This window comes from Uloborus diversus, chromosome 6 (genome assembly GCF_026930045.1).
Source record: "Uloborus diversus isolate 005 chromosome 6, Udiv.v.3.1, whole genome shotgun sequence".
In the NCBI taxonomy this organism is placed as follows: domain Eukaryota; kingdom Metazoa; phylum Arthropoda; class Arachnida; order Araneae; family Uloboridae; genus Uloborus; species Uloborus diversus.
This window is the reverse complement of record NC_072736.1, coordinates 75,599,618-75,626,311: the sequence shown is the minus strand read 5'-3', so window position 1 is coordinate 75,626,311 and position 26,694 is coordinate 75,599,618. Positions and strand designations below refer to the sequence as shown.

General features: G+C 32.3%; 2 protein-coding genes across 3 annotated transcripts in view; one reads left to right on the top strand and one right to left on the bottom strand.

Moving 5' to 3' along the window:
- LOC129224673 (casein kinase II subunit alpha) overlaps positions 1-16,423 on the bottom strand; it is a 66,395-nt gene extending 49,972 nt beyond the window's left edge. The window contains exons 1-2 of one of the 2 annotated variants that reach the window (XM_054859218.1): positions 16,289-16,423; positions 8,520-8,690 (exon numbers count right to left, since the gene is read on the bottom strand). In XM_054859218.1, coding sequence (XP_054715193.1) covers positions 8,520-8,614 — 95 coding nt within the window. In that variant the 5' untranslated portion in view covers positions 8,615-8,690; positions 16,289-16,423. The remainder of the gene's footprint in view (positions 1-8,519; positions 8,691-16,288) is intronic. The other variant, XM_054859219.1, reaches the window with a different exon arrangement.
- A 228-nt stretch (positions 16,424-16,651) lies between these two features.
- Positions 16,652-20,085, top strand: LOC129224201 (suppressor of cytokine signaling 5-like). Its single transcript, XM_054858618.1, has one exon. It carries the CDS (start codon positions 16,771-16,773, stop codon positions 18,073-18,075), a length of 1,305 nt encoding a protein of 434 aa, XP_054714593.1. The 5' UTR covers positions 16,652-16,770; the 3' UTR covers positions 18,076-20,085.
- Positions 20,086-26,694: the final 6,609 nt, after the last annotated feature.

Here is a 26,694-nt window from a genome sequence, read left to right as displayed (position 1 = left end):
CTCAGTACTAATGTATATGATTAGTAATGATAAAATTGAAAGAGGATATTGGCATATTTTCTACACAATTATTATTTTAATTATTAAATTATGCATTATAAAACTGCAAAAAAATTGTTGAATTCAAAAATAAAAATAAAATAAAAATATTTATAATTGAACTCTAAAATTTTGTCTACAGTACTTATCAAATGTAGGGTTTATAAAAATATTGAATTAGAGACTAAAAGTGTGATAACCCTTGCCAAAATGCAATAAATATGATCTGTCCTATATACAGGAAGATAGTAAAATGTGGGTTAAGCAAGCACTGTAGTTTGAATATCGTCTGTAAGTTAGAATTAATGAAGAAATGAAGTTCTGAGAAGTGACAACTTTTGGGAAAGCAGCTCTGATAATCTTGAAGCTGAACAGACTGCAAAGTTTACATTGTAATATTAAATAAAGGTAGCTATCACTGCAACTCAAATGCTATATCTTACTCCCAGTCAGATTGTATTAACACCTGATGTAGCTTTTATTTTTCTTTTCAATAACCACCCAAGGCAATGTAGTACTACAAAGCACTACATTATTAGTATTATGTTACTGTTTTTACATATTAGTTTTAAAGAGAAAAAATAAACAAAGATATGCAAACTAATGGATGACCCTGTTGATTGTTCCCTGTAAAAGGTGATATTTAAAGAAAGAAATTGTTTGTAACTACCAAAAAAAGCTACACCTGACCTCATTTTGTTAGTGGCCATTAAAGAAATGCTAAGCTAAATGTACACTAGGGTGGAACGAAAATGACCTTCAGGGATAGAAGTGACATTTGCCAACAAAAATATAGGAAAATATAGGAATTTTCTGAAAAAAATATAGGAATTCGATGGAAAATATAGGAATTTTCTGCAAACAATATAGGAATTTTTCGAAATAATATAGGAATATTTTGAAAAAAAAAGGAAATACAGGAATTTCGATAACAAAGCTCGCCAGTATGACATTTTTTTTCAAAATGCAATACTACTATTTGATTAAAAACATGTAATTACACTACCTGACATAAGTGCAATACATACGCATAAATAAGTCTAAAAATACACACAAAATCAATTTTACAAACAGTAAAAGAGCGTAAAATTGTAATTTGTACTAAACATATTAAGGCATACTTCTTTAAAAATAAAAAAAAAGACGAAACTTTTTGTAGATGAACACAAATCTTTCTTAAAATAGTTGTGTCACTAATCTAATTTTTAATGAAAGATTTTGCATGATCCGATACTGCGATGGGCAAGCTGTGCAGTAGAATGAAATTCGTGAAGTTCTGTTCTAATTTATGTTATCACTTGACAATGCAGTAAAAGCCAAACTTAAAGTTTTATAAGTTGTTGAAACATGTGCTATGCTGAAATCAAAGTCACATGTCACAGTAATATCAGGGGTCAATCCAGGTTTCATTTTTTAAGTCCCCGTTATGCGAAAAAGCAAAATATTTTTTGTGAATTTTCTTTATTTTTGTGAAAAAGAAATTATTGTGAATTTCCTTTTCTTTTCTAGAAAAAAGTGTTCAGGTAAAAATTTAAATGTATGCAAATTAAAAATTTAAATGTATACTGTGTTTTTTTTTCAGAAAAATCTCTGATATGATACTTTTTGACCATTTTTCCCCCCTGAAAATCCTGACTTTTCAGTACCAAATTCGATCATAGTTGAAATCCACGATTTCCCATGACTTTGAAGGACACCCAGTAAAATATATATTTGATTTAGAAATATTTGGTCATTAAAGCAAAATAATCCAGACCTAAAAAACTTGGTGGCCACCACTGTCCCAAAGTTTTAAAGTACAAAAAGTGAGGGGGGGGGGGGGTAGTTTTTACTACTTTCATAAAAAAATTAATAAATAGAACCTTGCACTTGTTTACAAAAACATGCATTTTGGAAAATTTAAGTTAAAATAGGTTTTTAAATTACTTCAAAATAAATAAATGAGAAGTCGTTAGGAAACTGCATTTTAGTAATCAAAACCGTTTCTTTAAGTTCATACCAAAGCCTCCAAATCAATGAGGATCGAATGCAATTGTGCAGATAAAATTTCACTTTTCTAGAAACTAATGCAGGGCTCCTAACACATTTTAGTTTTAGAAAAGGGTAAAAGAGGACCAATTTCAATCAAAAAGAGGACCAGTTAGGATTAAAAAGAGGATCTTGAGAGGACCATTCATTTAAACACAAGGAAGCATCAAAAGGCAAATTAGTTGCCTGCTGCTAAATCCCTGAAAAATAATTTGTTAATTAACCATAATACTGATTTTTAATGATACAATTCCTTTATCACCTTCTGCACAACTGATCTTTTTATCCATTGAATAATATTATTTACACAAACATTTGGATGGGAGGGGGGGGGGGAGGCACTTAGCGCAGCACTTAAGGCAGCCTCCATAGAACTAAATGGGCGTAATGATACATTTTGAATTGAACCAGGGATGCTGGTAGTCTCACTGAAGGATAGATGAAGCTGTGCTTCATCTTTCTATAGTTTAAAATTATTTTTGTGTTTTTCTGTATTGTAATGCTTCTTTAATAGCATTTATATCCCTTCTCCACCGATATGAATCCATCACACACCAAACAGATCTACTGTATTGAAAGTTTCCCTAAAAATGTCTGAAATTCTCAATCACAAAGAGAAGCAGATCACATGAGGCATAGTTTTGCAATTTTCATATTCAAAGTATATTTTCAAGAATCATAAAGCTTACATTAAAAAAAATAATCCATGATTGCAGGGCCATGAGTGCTTTGAACTTTTATGGGGGGGGAACAAATTCCCCCCTTTAGCAGGCATCATGCCGCCTGCCTTGTCTAGTGGTCAGAGAAGTCTGACTGCGATAGGAAGGTCCGGGTTCGAATCCCGGCTCGGGCATGGACGTACTTTCTCTCTCCTGTCCTTGTCCCCTATAAACGGGTCCTTATGGCATGTGTGTACTGTAGAAGTCGGACTTCACACCAAATTACTCTACAGTTGGAAAAGTGAAGCAGTGCACCTCAAATTGCCAGCCTACTTGGCACACGACAACAACAGCAGCAGGCATCATGACAATGAAATGATGTACAAATTCAACTTCATATAATTACATAATTCAACTTTGTTTCATATACAGACGCTACTTTAAAATGTTATGTGCTCAATTGTTTAAATTTAATACCCCTCCCCCTCCCACACAAAAAAACAGTAATAACCGAAAATAAGCTAATGATAATCAAAATTATGTTTGGAAAACTAAATAAGCTTGAATTAAACAACACAAAAAATATTAATTTTTTAGTTATTTAAGTAAAAATTTAATCGAGTTAATCTGACGTAGCATGTCAAAATAACTTCTAATTGCCATAAATATAAAAATATTTATAAGATGCAAAACGATTGAAAGCTCAGAGAAGCAAATTTTCACGAACCAAGTTCAATGTTGGCATGCTTCCCATAAAATAAATTTATTTATTTTCTACTAAATTAAACCTAAAACATGCTAATCTAAGTTGGAATATGGGAAAATAACATTCGATTGGGCAAAATAATTTAATATTTACATGATTCAAAAAAATTGAAATTTCAAACATTAAAAGCAATTTTCCGCGAAGTCCGAGTAAGTTCAATGTTACCATGGTTTCCAAAATAATTCCTACGTTAATTATTGAAATTAAATGAAAAATAAGCTAATCTAAAGTAGTATATGTCAAAATAACTTCCAATTGTCAAAAACATCTAAATGTTTACAAGATGCAAAAGGATTGAAATTATTTTCCGCGAAGTCCGAATAAGCTCAATGTTGTTATTGTTTTCAAAATATTTCCTTCGTTAATTATTGAAATTAAACGAAAAATAAGCTAAACTAAGGTAGCATATGTCAAAATAACTTCCAATTGTGGAAAACATCAAAATATTTACAAGATGCAAAAGGATTGAAATTTCCAACGCGAGAAGCATTTTTCCGCGAAATCCGATTAAGATCAATGTTGCCATGGCTTCCAAAATAATTCCTTCGTTAATTATTGAAATTAAACGAAAAATAAGCTAATCTATAGTAGCATATGTCAAAATAACTTCCAATTGTCAAAAACATCAAAATGTTTACAAGGTGCAAAAGGATTGAAACTATTTTCCGCGAATTCCGAATAAGCTCAATGTTGTTATGGTTTTAAAAATATTTCCTTCGTTAATTATTGAAATTAAACGAAAAATAAGCTAAACTAAGGTAGCATATGTCAAAATAACTTCCAATTGTGGAAAACATCAAAATATTTACAAGATGCAAAAGGATTGAAATTTCCAACGCGAGAAGCATTTTTCCGCGAAATCCGAGTAAGTTCAATGTTGCCATGGCTTCCAAAATAATTCCTTCATTAATTATTGAAATTAAACGAAAAATAAGCCAATCTATAGAAACATACGTCAAAATAACTTCAAATTGCCAAAAACATCAAAATGTTCACAAGATGCAAAAGGATTGAAATTTCAAACGCGAGATGCAATTTTCTGCGAAGTCCGAATAAGCTCAATGTTATTGTTATGGTTTCCAAAATATTTCCTTCGTTAATTATTAAAATCAAACGAAAAATAAGCTAAACTAAAGTAGCATATACTAAAATAACTTCTAATTGTGGAAAACATCAACATATTTACAAGATGCAAAAGGATTGAAATTTCAAAAGCGAGAAGCATTTTTCCGCGTCCGAGCCGAGTAAGTTCAATGTTGCCATGGTTTCCAAAATAATTCCTTCATTAATTATTGAAATTAAACGAAAAATAAGCTAAGCTAAGGTAAGCACATGTCAAAATCACTTTGGATTGTAAAAAGAATCAAAATATCAACAAGATGCAAAAGGATTGAAACCTCAAACACGAAAGCCATTTTTCGCGATAAATCATATCGAATATATATGTTCAGAAAAATGCACTAATGAAATTTTTTAAAAGAATTACAAGCACAATCCAAACAATAAATAAATTCAAGCAATAAAGAAACTTTTTATACTTTTTCAAGGTTTTCAAACACTAGAAAATGTGTGTGTGTGACCTCCCCCCCCCCCAAGAACTTTTCAAGGTTTTTCATGGGCGTACGAACTTTGTTTAACACGCGCTGCGGCGGCGTGCTTGGGAGAACAGTAACTTTTAACGAAATGAAAAACTTTTAAAATCTGATATTTAAGTAAAAACAATATAAAAGCGAACTAATCAGACCATAATGTTAAAAGTCTGAAGCGGACTTTACCATAAAACACGGACTTTGGCGGGAAAAGCGAACCATTTGGGAGCCCTGCACAGTAGGAAAGATAAAATGGCGGCTGCACGTGGATCGCGGAAAAGGCGGTAGCCAAAAGTCGAGGGGAAAAGTAAAAAAAAAAAAAAGGAATCGGAAACACAAGAAAGGAATCGGCTCGTGTGCAAAATATTATGACAGAATATTAAACAAATTTTAAAGTAGAAAATATAGGGAGGAAAATGTTACACACTTGCAAATCTGCTACTACTACCACAACATTTTCTGAAGATAAAACCAGACAGATGTTCGCCTTTTTGACAGAAGTGATTTTTGCGAAACATTATTTTCTGTTTCTGATATAGGTGATGAATTGTGTTTTTCTTGCTTTTCAAAGAAGCATTTAAAAGTCCCTTGAGAACCCCAAATTTTAAAAACCACTAGATTCAAACACCAAACTACCAACACATCTGTCAACTCCCTTTTCTTAGGAATCTGGAAATTTCTCGATTTTTCCTCCCATTATTTTTTCTGTGCTAGCAGTGGTGAATGGTAATCCCTCCACCCCTCTCAAAGTTCGATTTGACATTGAAAACTTCAGGCAGATGTCCGTAAACAATAATCAAAGTCATTTCAAGCTACAAATTTGTTTATTGGAAAGAACACCAGAAATAGCGTCCGCTGAATTCGGTCGCTGTATTGGATTAGACGATACAAAAAGGTCGTTATAATGAAAGCAAATTAACATAGAGTTCATAGGAACAAAGTTGGGACTTTTACCACTGGTCGTTATAATGGGACGGTCTTTATAATGTGTGGTCGTTATAATGAGCGTCGACGAACTGCGATGCCTGTACATTTCTACGCTCTTTGAATAACATAGCCAAATGGAGATTTTCTGTTGCATCAAAATACCCATTTCTTTATATAACTCGGTCTATAATGTTCTTAAAATCATGAGAGAGATATCGTGAATGTAAGATACGTTCAAATAAATGTTTAGAGCCGAGAATGTACGAGAAGGTTTTAACTTGATGTTAAACCACACAGGAGCATACGCATTGCCCACTTGATCTGTACAAGAAATGGATCCTTTCTTGAAAATGTATGAATGAATAATGATTGCTATTAACATATATTTCAGTATTATTATTTGTTTCAAACAATTTTAGCGATATGCCACGCCCATATAAAGGAAACTATACTTTATTACACTTTAACAATGTACTGAGTCAGAGTCTTGAGATTTTCAGTCGGATTTTTAGTTGCCACGTACAATCGAAATATACGATTTGCAAATGTAAGTCATCTGGAGTGGGGAAGTTTTCCCAGGTTCCTTGAAGATAAATCTAGTGAGCAAGTCCTATTTGATATAGTGACACACATATCCAATACACATTTGTGATCGGTACTTATGTCCTGTATGTTCTCAAAAAGAATGTTGTTTTCAATAGGTAAGGAAGTAACTACAGGAAGATTAGAACAGGTTTCCAGCTGTTGACCTATTTTGTCTTTAAATTCGTTTGATTCTTTTGTTTTACCATCGAAGAATCCATTAGGCTTCTATTCCTGTTGTCTCAAAGAAGCTCTTGACCAAATGTAATCTATTTTGGAAACTAAAAAGTCATATATATTTCACTGACAGAAAGATCTTTTCCAGCCGCACTTTTTTGGCCGTGTCCAATAAAACAGTAGCATTTCATTACATCTTCGTAAGTAGGTAGTAAAACTTCATTGAAATCGCTAAAGATTCCAAAAATAGGACATTCTGATGTTTGTCTCGTCTGCACTTGTTTAGACTGAGCCATTGCAACTCACAACAATGAAGTATCTTACCAACTAACGAAATTTTACGCTACTCACTAACTCAACTCGACAAAGAAATTGACACCTGATCTGAGCTTGACCCCCCACACACAAATCACTGCTGACCAGCCCCGTCCCATTTAAACATCCGCTGCTGCAATAACTCAAGCTCCCAGATGCCAGTGCATTCGGCGGCAAAAAGTGCGGTTTTGAGAAACTTACTTTGCTGTTGCGGCATCTCAAGACATAATCCGAACAACTAAAAAAGTTATTGTGTGGCCTGTTGAGCATAAAAATTGCTTTTCAGCAGCATTTGAAGCATAAAGATAAATTTGAAATTTAAAAAAAAAAAATTTAAAATGTAGCAAAAATTGCAATTTTGCAAAACTTTATGCTCTTTGCGGCACCTCAAGACGTCCTTCAATATTTTTCATATTTTTTTTACATCTTGTTTGCATGAAAAGGCAACTTTTCCGCACTACGGCAAAATGAAAATCAAAAACTTTTTTTTTCGTTCCACCCTAATGAACACCCAGTACTAGCTTTTTTTCTTATGAAAAGTAATTTATATTCACTATTGTCAAGTTTGTCATCTGTACTGATCACTATTCTTTTAGAAATTGCTCAATTAAAATAGCTGCTTTGCATAGAGTTACACCCGTCACAACATAACTCATGCCCTCAACCCCTCACAACAACATCATGTATTAAGTTTCACTTGAATGTCTTTTAATAGAAAAAAATGCTATAGTCATAAAACATTAAAATATTCACAGGAATTTCTAGAAATATGCATGCAGGTGAAAATTCATGTCTCACAAAAGTCGCAAGAATTTAAAAATTTCTGTAAAAAATTGAAAAGTCCTACAGTTTTGTTTCAATTCAATTTTTCCCGCAAATGTATAGTTAAACATGATTAAAATACTTTGTTAGTATTTGTTAACTAATTTAGTGCTAAAAATGTTGATTTAGTCAAGTGTCTGAATGTCACACCCGTCACAATGGAATTGCCCAGATTCCATTTGCTGAAAATATACTTTTAATCAGGATAGAAATCAGTCTAATTTTTTTAAAAAAATTTATTTAAAGATTAATTTGAATCTTCAGTACAGAAAAGTGGCACTCATGCCATCCTGTCATTTAGGCGGGTCAGGAGGGGGCAAATTGACCCCTTCCAGCTTTGAGGAATTCATGTATCTGTGGAGAGTTTTTTTTTTTTTTGGTGTTATTTGCATTGAATAAACATACATACATCCCCAGGGTCACGTCCAAATGATGGACCTGCACTCATGATCATGCTTCACATGAGTGGTAAAGTTAAATTTTACAAAACTTGGTGTGCTGCATCAACCTTGAAATTTTGAATAATTATCTACTCATATCTTTGCAATATTTTTTTGTCACATAATGTATTAATTTAATCATTTTTAATGTTATAATTGTAACTTATAAACTCACCCCCATTCTACAACATGAGATTCATAGTCCCAATATTCTCTAGGTCTGTGTGAGTTAACATCAGCATAAACTCGAGCTCGACTAGGCAGTGGCATTACACGATAATAAAAACAAACAAAAAACTTTAGAAACTTTGAACCCACCAAGGTTCGATGTGTATTAGTTCCAATCCTAAGAGAAAAATAAAATAAAACTATTAGGTCAAAATATAAAATGAATGTAGTCTAAGATCAAAACACTTCTATATATTTAGTATTTATTCAAATCTTCAACTATAATACAACAATCAGTGCCGATAATATACAAAAACAAACACACAAATATACATGCACTAATGTTAGCCACTTTGCTGTTTATTTATAATTGGTCACAAATTAACGATAAACTGGCAGAAAAATTATTATTAAAAATTCGATAAAGTATGCCTTGAACAAAAAACTATGATGAATAAATTTGTCATTAATTAATAAACATAATTTTCAACATTTTTCCTGTTTTGACATAAAAATTATGGACATTTTTTTATAGAGGAAAATCAAGAAATTATTACATGAATAAGATTATCAAACAATGCAGTTATAAAAAAAAATAAGGACAAATTAAACATAACACTTTTTTTACTTTTTAGCTGCATGACTGTTCAAAATTTAGAACAAGTATTACTTAAAAACTGCTTATTTTAGAAAAAACACACACACACAGTACATCTATTTCAACAAGATAAAATCCACTTGTCATAGAAATTTAATAAAACAGTACAACAAATATGATCAGTACTGTTATTAGGAAAAAAAAATATTTAGGATAATGCACCTCTTGAAACAAATAAAAGTTATAAGTAGACAGATTTTTTAAATTTTACAGTGGCTGAAAAAAAAAAATCATCGGAAAGATTGATGTTGAAAATACATACACAATTCATATTCTTTCTTTTTAACAGAAATGAGCCTAAAAAATCAGCATATTTTTTGTTCCAAACACAAAAAATTATCGAAATTATTCTGATTGTAATAACCATCAATTTTGAAAAAAAAAAGAAATTGTAAAAAATAGCTCAATTTTTTTTTTGGCAGAAATTTTTTAATAGTCAAATTTTAAACAGAAAGCCCCCCCCCCCCCAGGAAGATTTTGATAATTGGGAATCTGGCGTGGTCGTCTCATTTTTAGCGTGAATAATTTTATTTTGGTAACCCTGCTGATTTATTGTTAGGGCAGTTCTCAAAAGGTGAGAACAAAAAAGTTAACTTTGAGCAATTTCAAAAATTTTTGAATTTGACATCAATTTTGATTTTATTCTATAGTATGCATACCTAGAACACATTATATGAACATGAAAAGACAGCAGGTATTTGTAAAAATTGTTAATTAGCAAATTAAATCAGCAATCTGTAGGTAACAGATTTTGGACATTGTTGTGCTGTAGGTAACGGATTTTGGACATCATCATAACGTAAGTTTCACCATTTTTGACAATTGTTAATCTGATTTTTAACTTTTCCAATGAAAATTTTATTTACTACTTTTTAAATTTTGCAATTTAATAATAAAGAGGATAATTAATGAAATACTTGAATGGCTATACATGCTGCTCCTTACATATAATAAAGTTTTGGAATGATTTTGAAGAAATTGATGCAAAGTTAAAAAAAAAGCTTCAAATTAAAAATAATACAATTGTAAAAAACATCAGTGAATATTTTTTCTAATGTCACATTTAATATCTTGTTTCTAATGTCATAAGGATTATTAAATTCTGTAGGTATTTTGGACAAAACGGAAATCATCATTGAATTTTTGACAATTGTTAATCTGATTTTTAACTTTTCCAATGAAAATTTTATTTACTACTTTTTAAATTTTGCAATTTAATAATAAAGAGGATATTAATGAAATACTTGAATGGCTATACATGCTGCTCCTTACATATAATAAAGTTTTGGAATGATTTTGAAGAAATTGATGCAAGGTTAAAAAAAAGCTTCAAATTAAAAATAATACAATTGTAAAAAGTGACATCAGTTTTAATAATGAATATTTTTTCTAATGTCATAAGAATTAAAATGATGTCTAAAAAAATTATTGAAGAAAGAAATTCGTATTTCTATTTGGAGATCGTTAAATTATGTTTCCAAAAGAAAGAAGAGAAAAAGAATTCTAAAATAATAAAAAAAAAAAAAATTGCTAGCGCAGGTGATAAAGTCGCCAAAACTGGTACAGCTGACGATAAACTACATTTGTCAAATAGACACGTTTAGTGTGACGTCAGGGGTTGCCAGAAACAAGGGGAAGTTTCCAATCATGCCGTTGCTAAGGGAGAATCAGCATAGGATCTTCGTAGGAATAGGGTTAGAGCGATGTTTAATTGATAGTTTTTTGGCAATTAAATGGTCTAAATAATTTTTTTAGTGGTTTCAAGTTACATATAAGTCACCTGTAGACATCATTTGACGAGTATCGATAATTTTTACATGTGAATCGGGTTAAAATTCGGCAAAACATAGAATTATGTGGAATACAAGTGTGTTTTCTAGAGTTATACACTCTTCTTATTGTTATTTCTTTTTCGTTGGGGGAGAGGGGGACAGGTCCGACATTTGAGAGGGTCAGGAGAGGTATTGCCCCTCTCATGTCTTTTGGAAAATAACTGTATTTCTATAAATTTGGCGTAATTTTTGCTGTTTTTCGACGCAACATACTCGTACATTGACTTTTTCCTTTTTGCACGTACCCTTCAAGGAAATTTGATATATCATGACTTGGGGGGGGGGGGGTGAGATTTTTCTTTAAAAGTTTAGAGCGAAATTTAATTATTATTATTTTTTTTAGGAAGAGGAGTAGTTTTAATTGAATTGTATGCATTCTTTTCTTTAGAAGACGAGAGACCATGTCAGCCTAGTCAGCGATACCTGGAGGGGGGGGGGGGGAGAATTTTTCTGCATTTGTTCCAGTAATAATGCATATTCCGCACTCAGCCGTGCGGGGGGTCTACGCGGACCCCCCGGGCGGTGGAACCTAAGGCCTACGGCTAAGAGGTGGGGTGCGTGCGGAGAAAAGTAATAATGCATATTTTAATGAAACTCCATTCCTTCGGGCTCTTTGGGGGAAAGTAGAGGCGTGCCGAGTAGCCGAGTACCGAGTACTCGGCCACTACTCGGCCGAGTACCGAGTTACCGAGTAACTCGCCTTTCACTACTCGGCCGAGTTTCCCAGTACCAATTATGTTGAAAGAAGGACCACCGACACACACCGATGAATTTTGAACTTATTGAAATAGTAGTATAGACCTCCTTGTCCATATAATAGTTTTTAAACTAAATTCCTGCTGAAATTTAACTACAAAATTTTGCAAAAATAATATTTTTTAAATTAAAAATGAATAAATAAAAGGTATGACTTATCAAGTTGGAATTAAAACAAATTATACAAATTTATTCATTATAGGTCTAGTTCGCTAAACATAAATAATTTTTAAAAGCAAAAAAACCAATGTGCAGGAACATTGCAGACACGTTTTTCTGTGTTACAAGGATCGTCTTTTCAGTGCATAACATGTGAACTAAAGACTAAAGGCATACGACAAAAAATTCGACTTTTGCTGGATGCCTTTAAATCAACGAGCTCACATTTTGTGCATTGAAAAAGAAATTCCTCGTAACGCCAAAACACGTGTCTGCAGTGATCCTGCACTGTGCTTCTAACGTTGTTTTATTTCCTTTTATTTTTAAAACTAAGGTATTTTTATATATCTTATAACTAATTTTAGTTTGTAGCAAAAATTCCATATTTGCACAATTTTCAACAAAAAAGTTTTATTAACTTTCGAGACATTCGAACCAAGATTTATTTCATTGAAGTATTTCAAACTTCATTATTCTCAAAATTTAAATTTGAATTGTAAATGGTTGCAGAAAATTATATATGCTTGAGCTTTTTTGTAAATTTTAATGTATTCAATTTTTTGCAACTACTCGGTATTGGCCGAGTATCTGATCAAAATTTGGCCGATGCAGTACGGCATGTTAACCGTACCGGTAGTTACCTCGGTGCGTCTCTAGGGAAAGGGAGAATTGCGTGTTTTCTTCAAATTGTCACGAGTATTTTAATCATTTTTTTTTTTTTTGTATTCCGAGGCGGGGGATTTTTACTTTACTCTACTTGTTATACATATTTTTTGCATCAATATACATAAATATACATTGAAAATTTCAGTTTGTTCTACTATTTGCAATGCATAGTTCAATTAAATTCTTTTTTTCTTCGGGGAGAGGGGATATTTCTTCTTGCTGCGCGTAATTTTAAGTAATTGCTCTTTGGGGGGGGGGGACAAGGATATACATATTAGCTTTTTTCTAGGATCAATGGGAATTTTGTCAATTTCTTCAAGCTAGTTTTTATTCCTATTCGGAATAGAGCTCAATTGGAGTTTAACTTAAATTACGTGTGTGTTCTCGCAGAAGAAAAACTTTTAAACTAAAATATCCCAATCAAACTCGCATTAGAATAAGGACAATGTAACCTAACATCCCCCCTCCCATTCGAAAAAAATAATTTCAATGCAAACAAGCATCACAATCGAGAAAAGTGAAAAATTCTCCTTCCCCAAACAAAAAATTACTTATACCATTAAAAAAAAAAAAATCCCGCCCGAAGAAAATAATTATAATCAAATTCTTAGAAAACTTTAAACAGGATTCAAAAAAAAATATCGTCATTTCAAATTTTTCTGCAAAGGGGGGGGGGGGGGTTAAATCATATACAGTAAATGGCATATTGCATCGAAAGACAAAAAATTGCGCAAAATTTATAGAAATACAGCAATTTTCCGAAAACGGGGGAGGGGAGCAATGTCTTTCCAGACCCTCTCAAATGGCGAAGCTGTTCCCCTCCACCCAAAAAAAAAAGAAATAACAATAAGAAGAGTGTATAACTCTAGAAAACACACTTGTATTCCACATAAGTCTATGTTTTGCCGAATTTTAACCCGATTCACATGTAAAAACTATCGATATTCGTCAAATGATGTCTACAGGTGGCTTATATGTAACTTGAAACCACTAAAAAAATTATTTAAGCATTTAATTGGCAAGAAACCATCAATTAAACATCGCTCTAACCCTATCCGTACGAAGATCCTATGTTGTTTCTTCCTTAGCAACGCGCATAGCAACGGCATGATTGGAAACTTCCCCGAGTTTCTGGCAACCCCTGACGTCACCACTAAACGTGTCTATTGGAATTCCCCTCTGGTAACCTTTAGCTTATCGTATACTGTGCTGTCGCCAACGGAGGTTTGCTTGGCGATTTTAGCGCAAAATGGCTTTCGGTTCGATCATAAGCAGCCATGTTTCTACTGTAATTTATGTATTGTTCAATGCGTAACATATTAATTATGTAAAATACCAATGGATTAAAGAAGATAACATTATAATAACCTTTTTTATTGAGGTTAGAAGACAGTAGATCATCAAAAATTTTGAATAAATGGACAGAATTTATCGGCGTCAAGATCGTAACGCCATTTGGACATCTCACATGTACGTTTAAAAAAAATTATTTTTCTTCTAAGATACTGCATAAAAGCTTATGAAAACACTTTTAAACAATTAAAAATTGATTCTGAGGCTCGATAAACACCTTTAAAATGAAAACATCATATACTTAGTTCTCAAAAAATAGCATTGTAAAGATCGTAAATTTTGGACATGCATCAAATTTCAAACTTACTATTTTCTAAAATTGTTTACAAAGTGAATAATCTGTCTTTACTTTTGTTATTTGTGTAAAATATTACCAAAAAATTATTCAGTGTAAGATTCATACCTTTAAATTTTTTTTGAAACGTATGGAAATAATTTAAAAATTTTCTTTAATGGTACATTTGCTCAGTTAACGTTTTGGTATGTCCAAAATTGCGCCTTTTAGCAAAGAAAATATTTTTTTAAGGGCATTTAAAGAGCATTTTTTCCATAATTTATGTCAATTCTTGTCTCTATACAGTATTATAATTTAACTCAAAAATTTTTGAGTTAATTAAAATGAAAGTTATTTGGTGTTGAAGCTTCAAAGTTGAGGTCTGTGTTTGCTCCCACCTTTTGAGAACTGCCCTATAACCCTATGTGAATAGATGTTTCCATTCTCTTTGTTTAGATTTGCAAAGAAAAATACCTCTGGCGCAGGTGCTTGAGCCAAAAAAGACGCCAATGAAGAAAGATGGACAGATTCCAAATTATCGAAATATCCCCCCTCCCCCAACTACAGCACTGTATACAATCAGGAATCATTTGGAAAATAAATCAGGTCAAGTTTTTTTTTAACACCATGTTATTTTAACTACATTGTACACACTGTAGTTAAATACTGATGCGACTATTCCCAACATATGAAGCATTTTCGACCAATCTGCTGAATGGAAATTGTCAAGATGAAGGTATGTCCTTGAGAGTCTGATGATTTTACTCAATGCAGTGCTTACAGTTAGTGAAGTACATTGAAAACCTCAAAATTTTCAAATGGCCACACCATTTTTATCTTGAGCTAATTGTTCAGCATATTGAAAAAAAAAAACAACTAAGAAAACTCTTTCCATTGTGCATTGTAAAGGTTTCTCCATAAGTAATGATTTGGGTGTGATGTTTTGTGTAATTGATGCTTCTACTACTCCATAATCTTGTGAGTTATGCAAAGTGCATTGAAAAGCCTCCTCTTTTATGTTGTCATAAGACCAAAAAAATTATCTTTGCAATTGCTTTAGGTCTGTATTTTTTTGTCACATACCATATGTGGTCTTTCAATAAGCTGATCTATTTGTGCAAGCAAAGTATGGGTGCTGCTATTTGAAGATATAAAAATTTGTAGAGAGATGATATGAATAAACATTAACAAGTTTAAGCTTTTAAAAAACAATTAAACATACGATTTTAAATGCCCGTAGAAAAAAGCAATTTAATACAGAATTTGTATGCAAACAAAATTTCATCCTATGCAAAAAAAAAAAAAAAAAAAAATAGCCAGCCAGAATTTAATATAAAAAAAAAATTATAACTCGACATAAAAATCTTATATGCTCTAAGCTGACTCCTGCATCTTATATCTGGAAGTAAAGCATATATAATTTTCTGTGGTACCTAAACATACTTAGAAAACATAAGGAGAAAATTTTATTTAGGCCAATCTGGGGAATATAATTGAAATTTAGAATGCAATATGAAAAAATAGTGAAAGAGAGTGGTACACGATCGTAACTACAACAAGCTGTTTGAAGTGAAATGGCTTAATGCATGCATACTGAGAGAAAAGAATCATGAAATCATCCGTCTAACATTAACAACTTTATCAGAGCTGAAGATTTTAATAAGCAATTAGACAAATGAGGAAACTAGTAAAACACTTTGAAAATAACGATATCGTATTGGCATTATGTAACACAATAAATTAGATGATTATGAACTAGAAGATTTCTCATCATGAGGTAAATAATAAAATATAAAAAAACAAGAAAAATGTACACACCCAAGAATTGAAACACAAAAATATTTTTCTAAAGATCTCAATAGAAAGAAGTTCGACTTTTTATTGTATACGCATAAGTTATCTTGAAAGTGGCAAAATTTTTTAGCTTTAAAATTGAAAGTTTGACTAGAAATGATAAAAGTAAAACCGGCTAGCTCATTTGAATGACATTTCAACACGAATCATTTGCAACTAACAGCCCGACTAATTATACATGTTTATGACTAATAATCAGCTGATTATTGTAAATTTCGACTTACTCTTACGTCAGTGTTTAGGTAGGCTTTACTTTAATTTTATTTAATGTACATAGGAAGAGGACATGAATTACTCAAGTTCCTAAAATGTTTCACTACATCGGCAAAATGGCCGAAGAATCATGGTCGTCAGGCAACTATGCCAGATCCAGATCCCTTTTAAAAAGCATCCTTTTAACAAAAATGTTTTTTTTTTAAATTTTTTTAAAGCTTTCAATGAAAGGAAAGCTTTATTGAAAAGAAAGAATGATTGAAGAATTTGTAGAAAAATACCAAGTTTATAAATAACGTTCTGATTAGAGAAATGCTTGCGAAACTCGTGAATTTGCACTTTGCACTAAATAGTGTATTTCACGTTGGCAATCAAATGTTGTTGTGTTTGTATAAGTGTTGTTTCAGTTTTGTCTTTCCTTTCTATTATTTTTAAATTTTCCTTTTGTTTCAATGTGTAGTTAAAAATGACATAAAATTTCGTGTGAGCGATAATGAAACGTGTTGGCTTGTCAAAATTTAGTCCTCTTGAAGTAAGTCGAAAAGTTCAACAATGTTTACGATTTGAGGGCGTCAATGCAAATGGCGTCTCATCCTCAGATGGCAATTTCAGCACGGATGTTCAAAGAGATAGTGAATGCACATCTGATATATCTTGCGATGATATACTGACAGAAAAATGCTGCAGTGATCGGAGAATCAAAGGAAATATATTGAATACGATAAAGAAGAAGTGGAGGAAAACTAAAAGGAATAAACGTTGCGAACTCCGAAATAGAACGGATTCCATGGTTGTAATGTGTCAAAGTCATAGTGAAAATTGCGATTTGCACGAATCTTGTTCCAAGCATTTCAGGACCAGAAAGTCGAAATCTGATAAAAGCAACATTTGGCCCATACCGTCTGCAATTCTTCGGTGCCAAAATCACCAACTAACAAATGATAAAAATGATGATGTGGCAGAGTTAATATCCTGTACTGCTGACGATAATGAGCGCTGTACGTGTTTTGGAACTCCGTCTAAAAAAATAGAAGTTTCAAGTGAAAGAAAGAAGACTTCACCCCGCTCAAATACAACGCCTCGCGGATCCTGCAGTTTGACTGATTTAAATTGTGATGTCAATCCTGTTGCCTCTAGTCTTACACTAAAAGTTGAATCTGAAGGAGATGTCAGCTCGTTTATGCACTCAACCAGTGTTGATAATGCCAGTACGTATGGTTGCGCCACACTGCCCGAAAGTAAATCAAAGATGGATAAAAGTGATAATACAACGAATAGTGTCAGTATTCCCCGAGTAGGCAATTTAACTCAGGAGTTGTATAAATTATCCAAATATGGCTGGTACTGGGGACCCATCAATAGAAGTGAAGCAGAATCAAAACTTATTGATCAACCTGATGGTGCTTTTCTTGTCCGGGATAGCTCGGATGATCGTTACATTTTGAGTTTAAGTTTTCGCTCTTATGGAAAAACTTTACACACAAGAATTGAGCACAGTAACGGATTATTTAGTTTTTACTCACAACCAGAGCCTGAAGGACATGCATCGATAGTGGAACTCATACAATTGTCAATGTGTTATTCTCAGTCTGGAGTATTTTGTTATTCTCGTAGTCGTTCCCCGGGTTCTGCTTCCTTTCCTGTACGCCTCACGAAACCAATTTCTAGGTTCACACAAGTGCGCTCTTTGCAATATTTGTGTCGTTTTGTCATACGGCAGTACATTAGATACGATCATATTCAGAAATTGCCCTTGCCTTCAAGGATAAAAGGTTACTTAGAAGAAGGACATTACTGAATCAATTTAAATAATATCAATACATTTTAGTTTGGATTGTTCTTCTTGCCCTGTTTTTTAGGTTATCTATGTTAAGTTACATGCTTTCGAATTATATATTAAAAGTGGTTTTATTGTGTTTAGTAGATCAAAATTCAATATTTTGAAAAAAAAATTGTATTTCATTATGTGTGATTGATAAATTTTGCCAAAGTTCTTTTATTTGTTTTTCCAGCAGTGCAAAAATGTACATAAAATAGAAACAAAGATTAAATTCCGGAACATAAGCTGCAAAGTTTTTTAATTTAAGATACCTACATCGACGATAAAATATATCATTCGAAGATGATCAGTCAAAGGGAATGACTTCAAAAGTTTAATTGACTTAATATTGGTTAATGGGCAATTCCATAGTGTCTGACGTAAAAAATGAAGAAATATTTCTCCGTTTTAATTCCATTTACCAAATGTAAACTTATCCAAAATGATTAAATTTATTCACAAGATACTTACTACATCCCACTGAATAAAAATTCATGTTACTTTTTTAAAATTGATCCCTAAAGTATAAATTTAAAAAAATTAAAGAGTTGGTGTCGGACGTAAACACACAAATAGTATAACTGATGGTTCACTTAAAAATTATTAAAAGTCTGTGAATTGGCTTACATTTTAATTTTACAAACAGCTTAATTCTTAAGTATACTTATGATTGAATCATATTACAGTTTTCAAATGATATAAGAATAAAATAAATAAAGAATAAAAATTATTTGAAAAGTATTTTTTTGCTTGGTGTCGGACGTAAATTGTTCATATTGGACGTAAACTATAGCTCTTGAATGTAAATACATAACAATAATTACAGTTAACTATAGGTTACATATAGTGGAACAAAATTTGCCAAGTAAATTCAGAAGTAGGGTTGATTGAGGGAGTTGGTCACTGGGGTAAGGGGTCACCCCCTAAAACTGAAATATGCATATGGTTTTTATACATTGATCATGTCATGGTTCATCACAGGGATTGGTTTTACGCACAGAGACTGATTTACTGCAGGGCATTCGGGGCCCGGGGCGCCAAAGAAAAGGGGGCACCAAATTTCTGTCATTTTTTTAAGGACCAGTGTTCGGAGCCTCTAACTAAAGGAAACAAAAAATTTTTGTCATTTGACAATTTTTTTTTTATTAAATGAAAGCATATCAGCTGATTGTTGTGGAGAATGGTCATTTTCACTATTGAAGAGAATTAAGTGTAGGTAATTTGCGTACTCTCATTTCTGATGCTAAATTATCTTTATTAGCTCTGTTATGAATAGAAGGAAGATTGGCCTAAAGCTTGATTATGAGGACATTATAGATGAGTTTACTACAAGAAAACAAAGGAGAAAATATATAAAGAATCATTGATGCGCAGAAAGCACATTATGATTAACCTTTATCATTTGTATCATAGTTTTTCCAACTGCAACTGTAAAAAACATTTTAACATGAGAACCATAAATTTATTTTAGATTTATGTTAAATGATATCTTTGCAAAACATCTTAATTATTAATGTTTTTCGTATGAAATCGGTATTTTAAAGTTTTCTTTCTATCAAAATAATATCCAACACTTACCATCATATTTTTTGTGTGTGGGGGGGGGGGGAGGCACCATATTTGTCAGTGCCCGGGGCACCCAGGTGTGTAAATCGGTCCCTGTTTACGTACATTTGGGTTTTGTGGAATTTTTTTATAAATCAGAAAGCTTAGTCAAAAAAAAAAAAAATCTGAAAACTATTTTTTGGCGAGTTCAAGCAACATTTTTCAAAAAAGTTTCCCAGTTAGCTTTTGTTACTATTATTTTTTTTTTTTATAATCATTAAACCTTCATGTACAGTCAGTGGCATAGCTTCACTTTCTGCCGCCCGGGGCGGTTTCTCAATTTTCCGCCCTTTTGATGGGAAATAGTTGACACATTAAAGAGTCAAATGTATATTAGTTAGATTTAAGTAAAGAAAAAAATAAACTATTTTTTTCCTCCTTATTTTTCTGGCAGAAAAAAAAATTCAGAGCCCCACCGAAAAATTCCAAGAGTTAAGTCAAAATTCGGAATTTTAAGCAATTTTTAGTAACGATTATAGAAAAGATGCTTGGAGCTCCCTCCAGATTTTTTTTCTCTTTCTTTCAAAACTAAAATTAGTTTTATGCTTTCTTTGAGGACGTTAAAGGGGAGGGACTTCTCAAGGAAATTTCCCGAAACTGAAGCATTAAAAAAGCAATTTTAGGTTACCTTTGGATACGTGAAGATATTGGGGAAGGTTCTTGATCTTTGATGACGTTAACAGACTAGGGAACATTCTGGAGCTCTCTGGAAACGTTTCGATGCCGAAGTTTCAAAAAATCAATTGTAGGCTATCTTTGACGGCATAAGTTTCCAAAAATGTTGGGAAGTCAGATGGTTTTTCCGTCTCCCTTTGAAACTTTTTGAAAATGATATCCTAAAAACGCGACTTCAGCCGTTGTTTGACGGACAACGTTATGAGAGAGAGTTCGGCGGGAGTTTTCCCATCCGAAATCTTTTTTGAAACTGTAGCTCATTTTAAGCTCTTCATCACCGAGAAAAAAAAAGCTTTGCGGTCTTCCCTCAGAAATTTCTAAAAACGAAATTTTGAGCCAACTGTGATGACATTAGGTGATTTCGTGCACATCTGGGGTCCCTACCTTAGAATTTTTCTTAAGTTTAAGTTTCAAAAACCCAACTTAAAGCTATTTTTGGAGACATTGGATGGGATGGGGATTTTAAAGTTCGAAGTTTATGTCCTAATTACACACTTTAGACTATCTTTAATCATTATACAGAAAGGGTCAGGGTTTCACCACCCTCAGGAATTGGAATTGTTTGTATTGAAGTTATAAAAATTCAATAATCAACATTACACGAAAGATGAGATGTGAAAGGATGGGGTGGGCGTTATCCATTGGAAATGTTTCGAGACTCAAGCCCTAAAACTGCAGTTTTGGACAGTTTGGTGACGTTAAGGGATGGGAAAATTCGGTTGCTTTTTCCAAAAACTGTGACATTTATTGAGGGTTTAACAACGCAACTATAAGCTGTCTTCGGTGGGTCAAAATTCTTCGGCCTCAAAACACATTTTAAAGCTATCTTTGTCACACTTTAGACAGCGAAAAGGGGCGGGGGGTTGAAAATGGAGCCCCCCAAAATGATGTTTCAGGCTATTTTTGGCCAAGCTAAGGGAGAAAGGGATGGTAAGTGGCTCTCCGGAAAATTTTTCAAAATAGAAGTCCTGAAAATGTATTTTAAGTTTTGTGACATTAGGAAGAAGCGTAAAGGTCGGGGAAAATTTCCTAATTTAAAGTTTTAGCAATACAAATTTAGGGTCAATTTGGTTTCTCAAAGGGACTATAATTTCCTTTTGGATCCGTGCTTGAGTTACTCACCTAATATTAACAAACTCAGAAGTTGCCACCCAGGGTACGAGCAAGACTCACCCCCTCCCTTTTCCAAATTGGGATGATTCTAACTTTTACTAATAGAGGTCGATAAGATAAAAAGGCCTTTTACATTAGATTAACCATACTGTGATTCATGAGAATAAAAAGTTGTGTATCGAAAATCATTACTTTTGATGTAAATGTTAAAGGCTTTGCCTAGATATCATTTTATTGATTAAAAACCTTTCCTTAAAACGAATGACTAAATGAAACTCATTGTTTAAAGGAATTTGTTGATATATAAAACTAATACAAGCAATTATTCTTCGAGTTGTGAATAACGTTTTTATAAAATAAACATAAAATTCATTCTATTTTAGTGAAAATTTTGTAGTCAATGACCATTCAAAGCAATTGTTGAAAAAGATAATGCTATCCTGAAAATGAGCAAGATGTCGTCCACCATTTGAGAGCTCTCTCTTTGTCCCTTTCCTTTAAAAAAAGTGTTTTTTTTTTTGAAAATATGGTGGTTTCCTATGAACTTACCAAAAACCAAGTGGTAACTTCATCATACAACGAAAGGTTATGAAATTTATTGTTTCCTCCGCAATAGTTAACCTCAATAGCAAAAAGAAAAACAAAATATGTCCCTTTACTTCACACTATCACCTCTCTCAGTCTGTAGCTTCAGACGAAGGAAGAGAAAAAACAAACAATAGTGCTGAGATGGCCATATGAAAAACACATATTTGTATTAGAGTGATTTAATTATCATAGTCAGGGGTCTGTCCAGGATTTTTCACAGGGTCCGTTTTTTGTGAAAAAACAAATAATTTTGTGAAAAATGAATTAATTTTGTGAAAAATCAAAAAATTTCGCAAAAAAAAAAAAAAAAAAAAAATTTGTTAAAACGAAATTTTAGAATTTAGAGATGGCACAAACTGCATCAATTAAACTTAAAGTTGAGTGCTTTCCTCTTCTACGTCGAGAAAATCATTCTGGATTTTTTTTCTGATATTTGGCGGGGGGGGGGGGGGGGCATCGCTCTTTCAAGTATCAATATTTATCTACCATTCTGCATTATGTTAAATTATACTAGATATATTTCTGTACAGTACTTAAAATAATTGTAACAAAAATATAAAAATAAAATAAAATTCAGAATAGGGTTCAGCATTCAACTTTTTGACTCAAGACACTCTTAAAAAGCACAGAATTTCGTTTAAAACTTATAAATTCCGTGATTTTAACAAAAATAAAAAGATATTTCAATTGTTTACCTCTTAACAAAGCGTAATAATCATTAAAAATTCGAAATATCGGATTCCCATAGCGGATGCAAAGAGATCGCAATTCTCAAAGTGAAGGCATCAAAAGTATAAAAACGGCTTGTAAAAGAAATATTTTTGATAAAATTATTTTTAAATTGCATTTTAGAGTCCTATGATTAACATATCAATAATATCTGTGGACACAGTTGACCCAAAAAATAAAATAAAATCAACCATCTATTTAGCATTTTAATTTTTGACTCATAACAGAAAATGGAATTTTGCTGTAAAAACTTGAAATGAGAGTTCTAACAGAAATAAAGAGACTTTTCATTCATTTGAATCCTAATAAAGCGAAGTTAGCTTGAGAAAAGAACAAAATATGATTCTCATATTGGATGTTAAAAGATTGCATTTTTCAAAATGTAGACATCTAAAGAAAAAAAAAACTGTAATTAAAAGAGTTTATTTAAAGTTAATCATCCTTGTCAGCATCGAAAAATCAAAACCCATATAATTTTCTCCCAAAATAACAATTAAACATCGCACCGCATCATAAAAACTAAAAACGCAAATATTGACAAGCTGGCAAAATGATGAGAATATTTTCTAATCAAGTCATTATAAAGGTTCAAAGCCAGACGCTAAGTGGTGATAATTTTGAAGTTGGTAACACTATCTGAAGCGATCATATTTTTTTCTCACCCTTACTATCCTTTTGCAGTTCTAAGTTCATTTCGCAGATATATATTATTATTGTTTATTAAATCATGAACGGAGAAAAGTGTTTACCAATGCCTTTTAAGAAAAGTTTACAAAAACACCGCTGCTAATTAGCTGTGATAAAACAAACAACCATTATATTTATTTGGCAGTAGCAATTATTTATTGCTTGCAGGAGCATCCCAAGAGTGGCCGATTTTTTTTTTTTTTTTTTCAAAATTAGCCGATTTTGTATAAGCTGATCCCTCTAATTTGACTTAAAAAAAGGTTCCAAAAATTATCGGTTTATACACAGAAATATGCGTTATTTTGCTTTCAGATTTGCTCTTTCAATATACAATTTGACAGATCCGATCTTGTTTATCAGAATTTTGTGAAGGGTCCGTTTTGTTTGATCGGGATTTTGTGAAAGGTCCGTTTTGTTTGATCGGAATTTTGTGAAAGGTCCGTTTTGGTTCATCGGATTTTTGTGAAGGGTCCGTTAACGGACCCAAATATCCTCTGGCCAGACCCCTGATAGTTGTACCGAAACCTTACAATTCGAAGACCTTTTTTTTTCTTTTTTGCCTCCATTACTTTTTCAAAATGATGATTTCCTTATTGGAAAAATGCGGTAAATTCTTTCGCATCAAAAGTGTGAAATTGCCGCCCCTAAAAAAGTGCTGCCAGGGGCGGACCGCCCCTTCCACCCCTCCCTAGCTACGCCACTGTGTACAGTTTAACTTAAAGTGCATACTGGAATCAGAATTTTTGAGTAAAATAGTATTAATAACTTTTTAGAGGAGGGGTTCTATTTACCCATAAAATTTTGCCATAAGAAGTCCCCACACTATGGGGTAAATGGTTCCCCCCATAACTGAGGATTTGAAAATCAAAGGCAACGCTGATGAAATATTTATTAATGAAATACAAGACAACTATGATGACTTAGTAGGAATTGATACCTCAGCTATAAAAACTGCTAAAGCTGGTGATTAGTTATTTGTGAAGCTTACCTGAAAGAAAACCATTAACATTTATGTGGATTTAATGTTGATAATGGTTCTTCCTTAGCTAACTTTACACAGATGCAGTCATTTAGTATTTCCAATTTCTTTTTCAACTTATAGTTTTGGCTAATTTGCCAAAATTGACCTTAATCAACTGCATTAAGTTAATTCAACACACCTTTATATGTAAAAGTAAAATATATACCTTAAGGCTTTAAACAAATGAAATTGTTTTTCTTTTTTTTTTTTTTTTTTTTTAAGTTTCTGTGATACAGATTTAAAAGACAGTAAGACAGTAAATATCTAATAACAAGGATACGTTTGTAAAAAAATAATTCACACCAAAAATTTACATACTTTATCATTTAAGATTCCATTTTCCCTTTTTTAGAAATGCTTTAAATTTAATTATAAGGGGGGAATCCACCTACCCCTTATTATGGGGTAAGTAGACCCACTTACCCCTTATTATGGGGTAAGTGGGAAATCATTAATTTTTTGAAAAATAAAATCCTTAAGAATAATTAAAGCATTGTTTTAGAAAATAATGCTGGACTTATGTTTATTAATATCTGAGATGAAATAAAACAATAACTTTATTTTTTTGTTTCAAATATTTTGTAAAGTTTTCATAAACGAACTCTTCTCAAAAGGGGTCCTACTAACCCCAATCAGCCCTATATGTATGTATATAGTAAATTCACTAAGTCGTTTTTAATGCATGTATCACTTGGACTTTGAAATTAAAGACAAAAAAAGGAGAAACAGTTGAAAACACATGCTGTTTAAAGGAATGTAACAGTGTCGGATGTAAAAAATTTTTTACTTCCGACACCTGGATTTCAATAAAAAATATTCACTTGTTTCAAAATTAAAGTAGCAGGGATGAAAATTTTCCGCTTTTTGTATTTTTTTCATTTCCCAGCCGTTGAGCATTTTCAAGCAATCAATCATGATTGCGTTCTTCCCGTCAAGATTTTTGCTGACTCATGTGTTCTTTCTAAGGTAGAAAGAAGAAAGGAACTTTGTTTCATCGGTGGGGAGGGAAAAAGGCTCGAGAATGACATAGAAAGCGTCAGCTTTTATGCATTTCGAAATCCGATTACAACCTCTTCCATAACACTTGGCCATTTTTGTCTATTGTGCTGTCCTATTACTTAAACCTTTAACTTTTCGTAGACTATTATTTTCAACCTTCTTGTTGTATTTTATTTTTTGCTGAGGACTTGTATGCTCATTGTTTTGCTACATCCATTTCACAACCACTTTCTAGGGGTCGATCGCGCGAATACCCCCTCACCTCCCTTCTGCACTGACCTTCCCATCAGGATTCCTGCTGAGGCACGCGTTCTTTCTTGAGTAAAAAGAAGTAAGGAACTTTTTGCTGTTGATGAAAAGGGTGAAATAGGATTGGAGGGATAATGCTGAAGAGTGATAGTCGATGCAATCGTTAGATGTAGCTTTTAGAAATCCGATTGCATCCGCTTCTGTAACACTCTCTCATTTTTATCTGCTGTGCCATTCTACTGTTTAGACATAAATACCTTTTTGTAGACTAATATTTTCAACCCTTCTTATACTTTATTTATTTTTTTTTAAGAAGACTGCTACACCCATTCAAAAATGTTTATCCTACTCCATATGAGTTAATTTAAGCCAACATCATTCTTCAAATCTAGTTTTAATGCTTATCAGGATTACCAAAGATATAGCTCTTGAGGATCTTAATAAATTTAAATTTGTTTTAATTTTACTGTGCCATTTTATTATGACAGACATGTAAATGTTGGAAATTAAAGATGCATATATTCTCAAATCATGACGTAGTGTTTAAAACTTTTTTATCAATTTAAAAATAATCATTTTTATGCTAGTGCTTAAAATGACCATCAAAGCTGACCAAAAAGTTTTAGATTGGGTTTAGTTTTTTAATGATTTTTATAGAATATACCCAGCTGCTCCACAAATTGTTTCTCCACAGTTAACTACATTGGTAATGTCATTTTGTAATTGTGGTGTCCAATGATTCAGCTTGTATTAAGTGCTAAATTATATGGAAGATTTATAGCATTAGATGTCACATTATAAAGTTTTAATTTCACCTGATTTGTGGGCTATGGGAAATTGAAAGTGGTAAATGAAATTGATATATCTGTTAAAATCTTAAATGAATGCAAGCTTATTTTATTTATTCATTTGTTAGCATTTCTACTAATAAA

Coding starts and splice junctions, on each gene's coding strand:
- LOC129224201 (XM_054858618.1), top strand. CDS start 16,771: ATGAAACGTGTTGGCTTGTCAAAATTTAGTCCTCTTGAAGTAAGTCGA.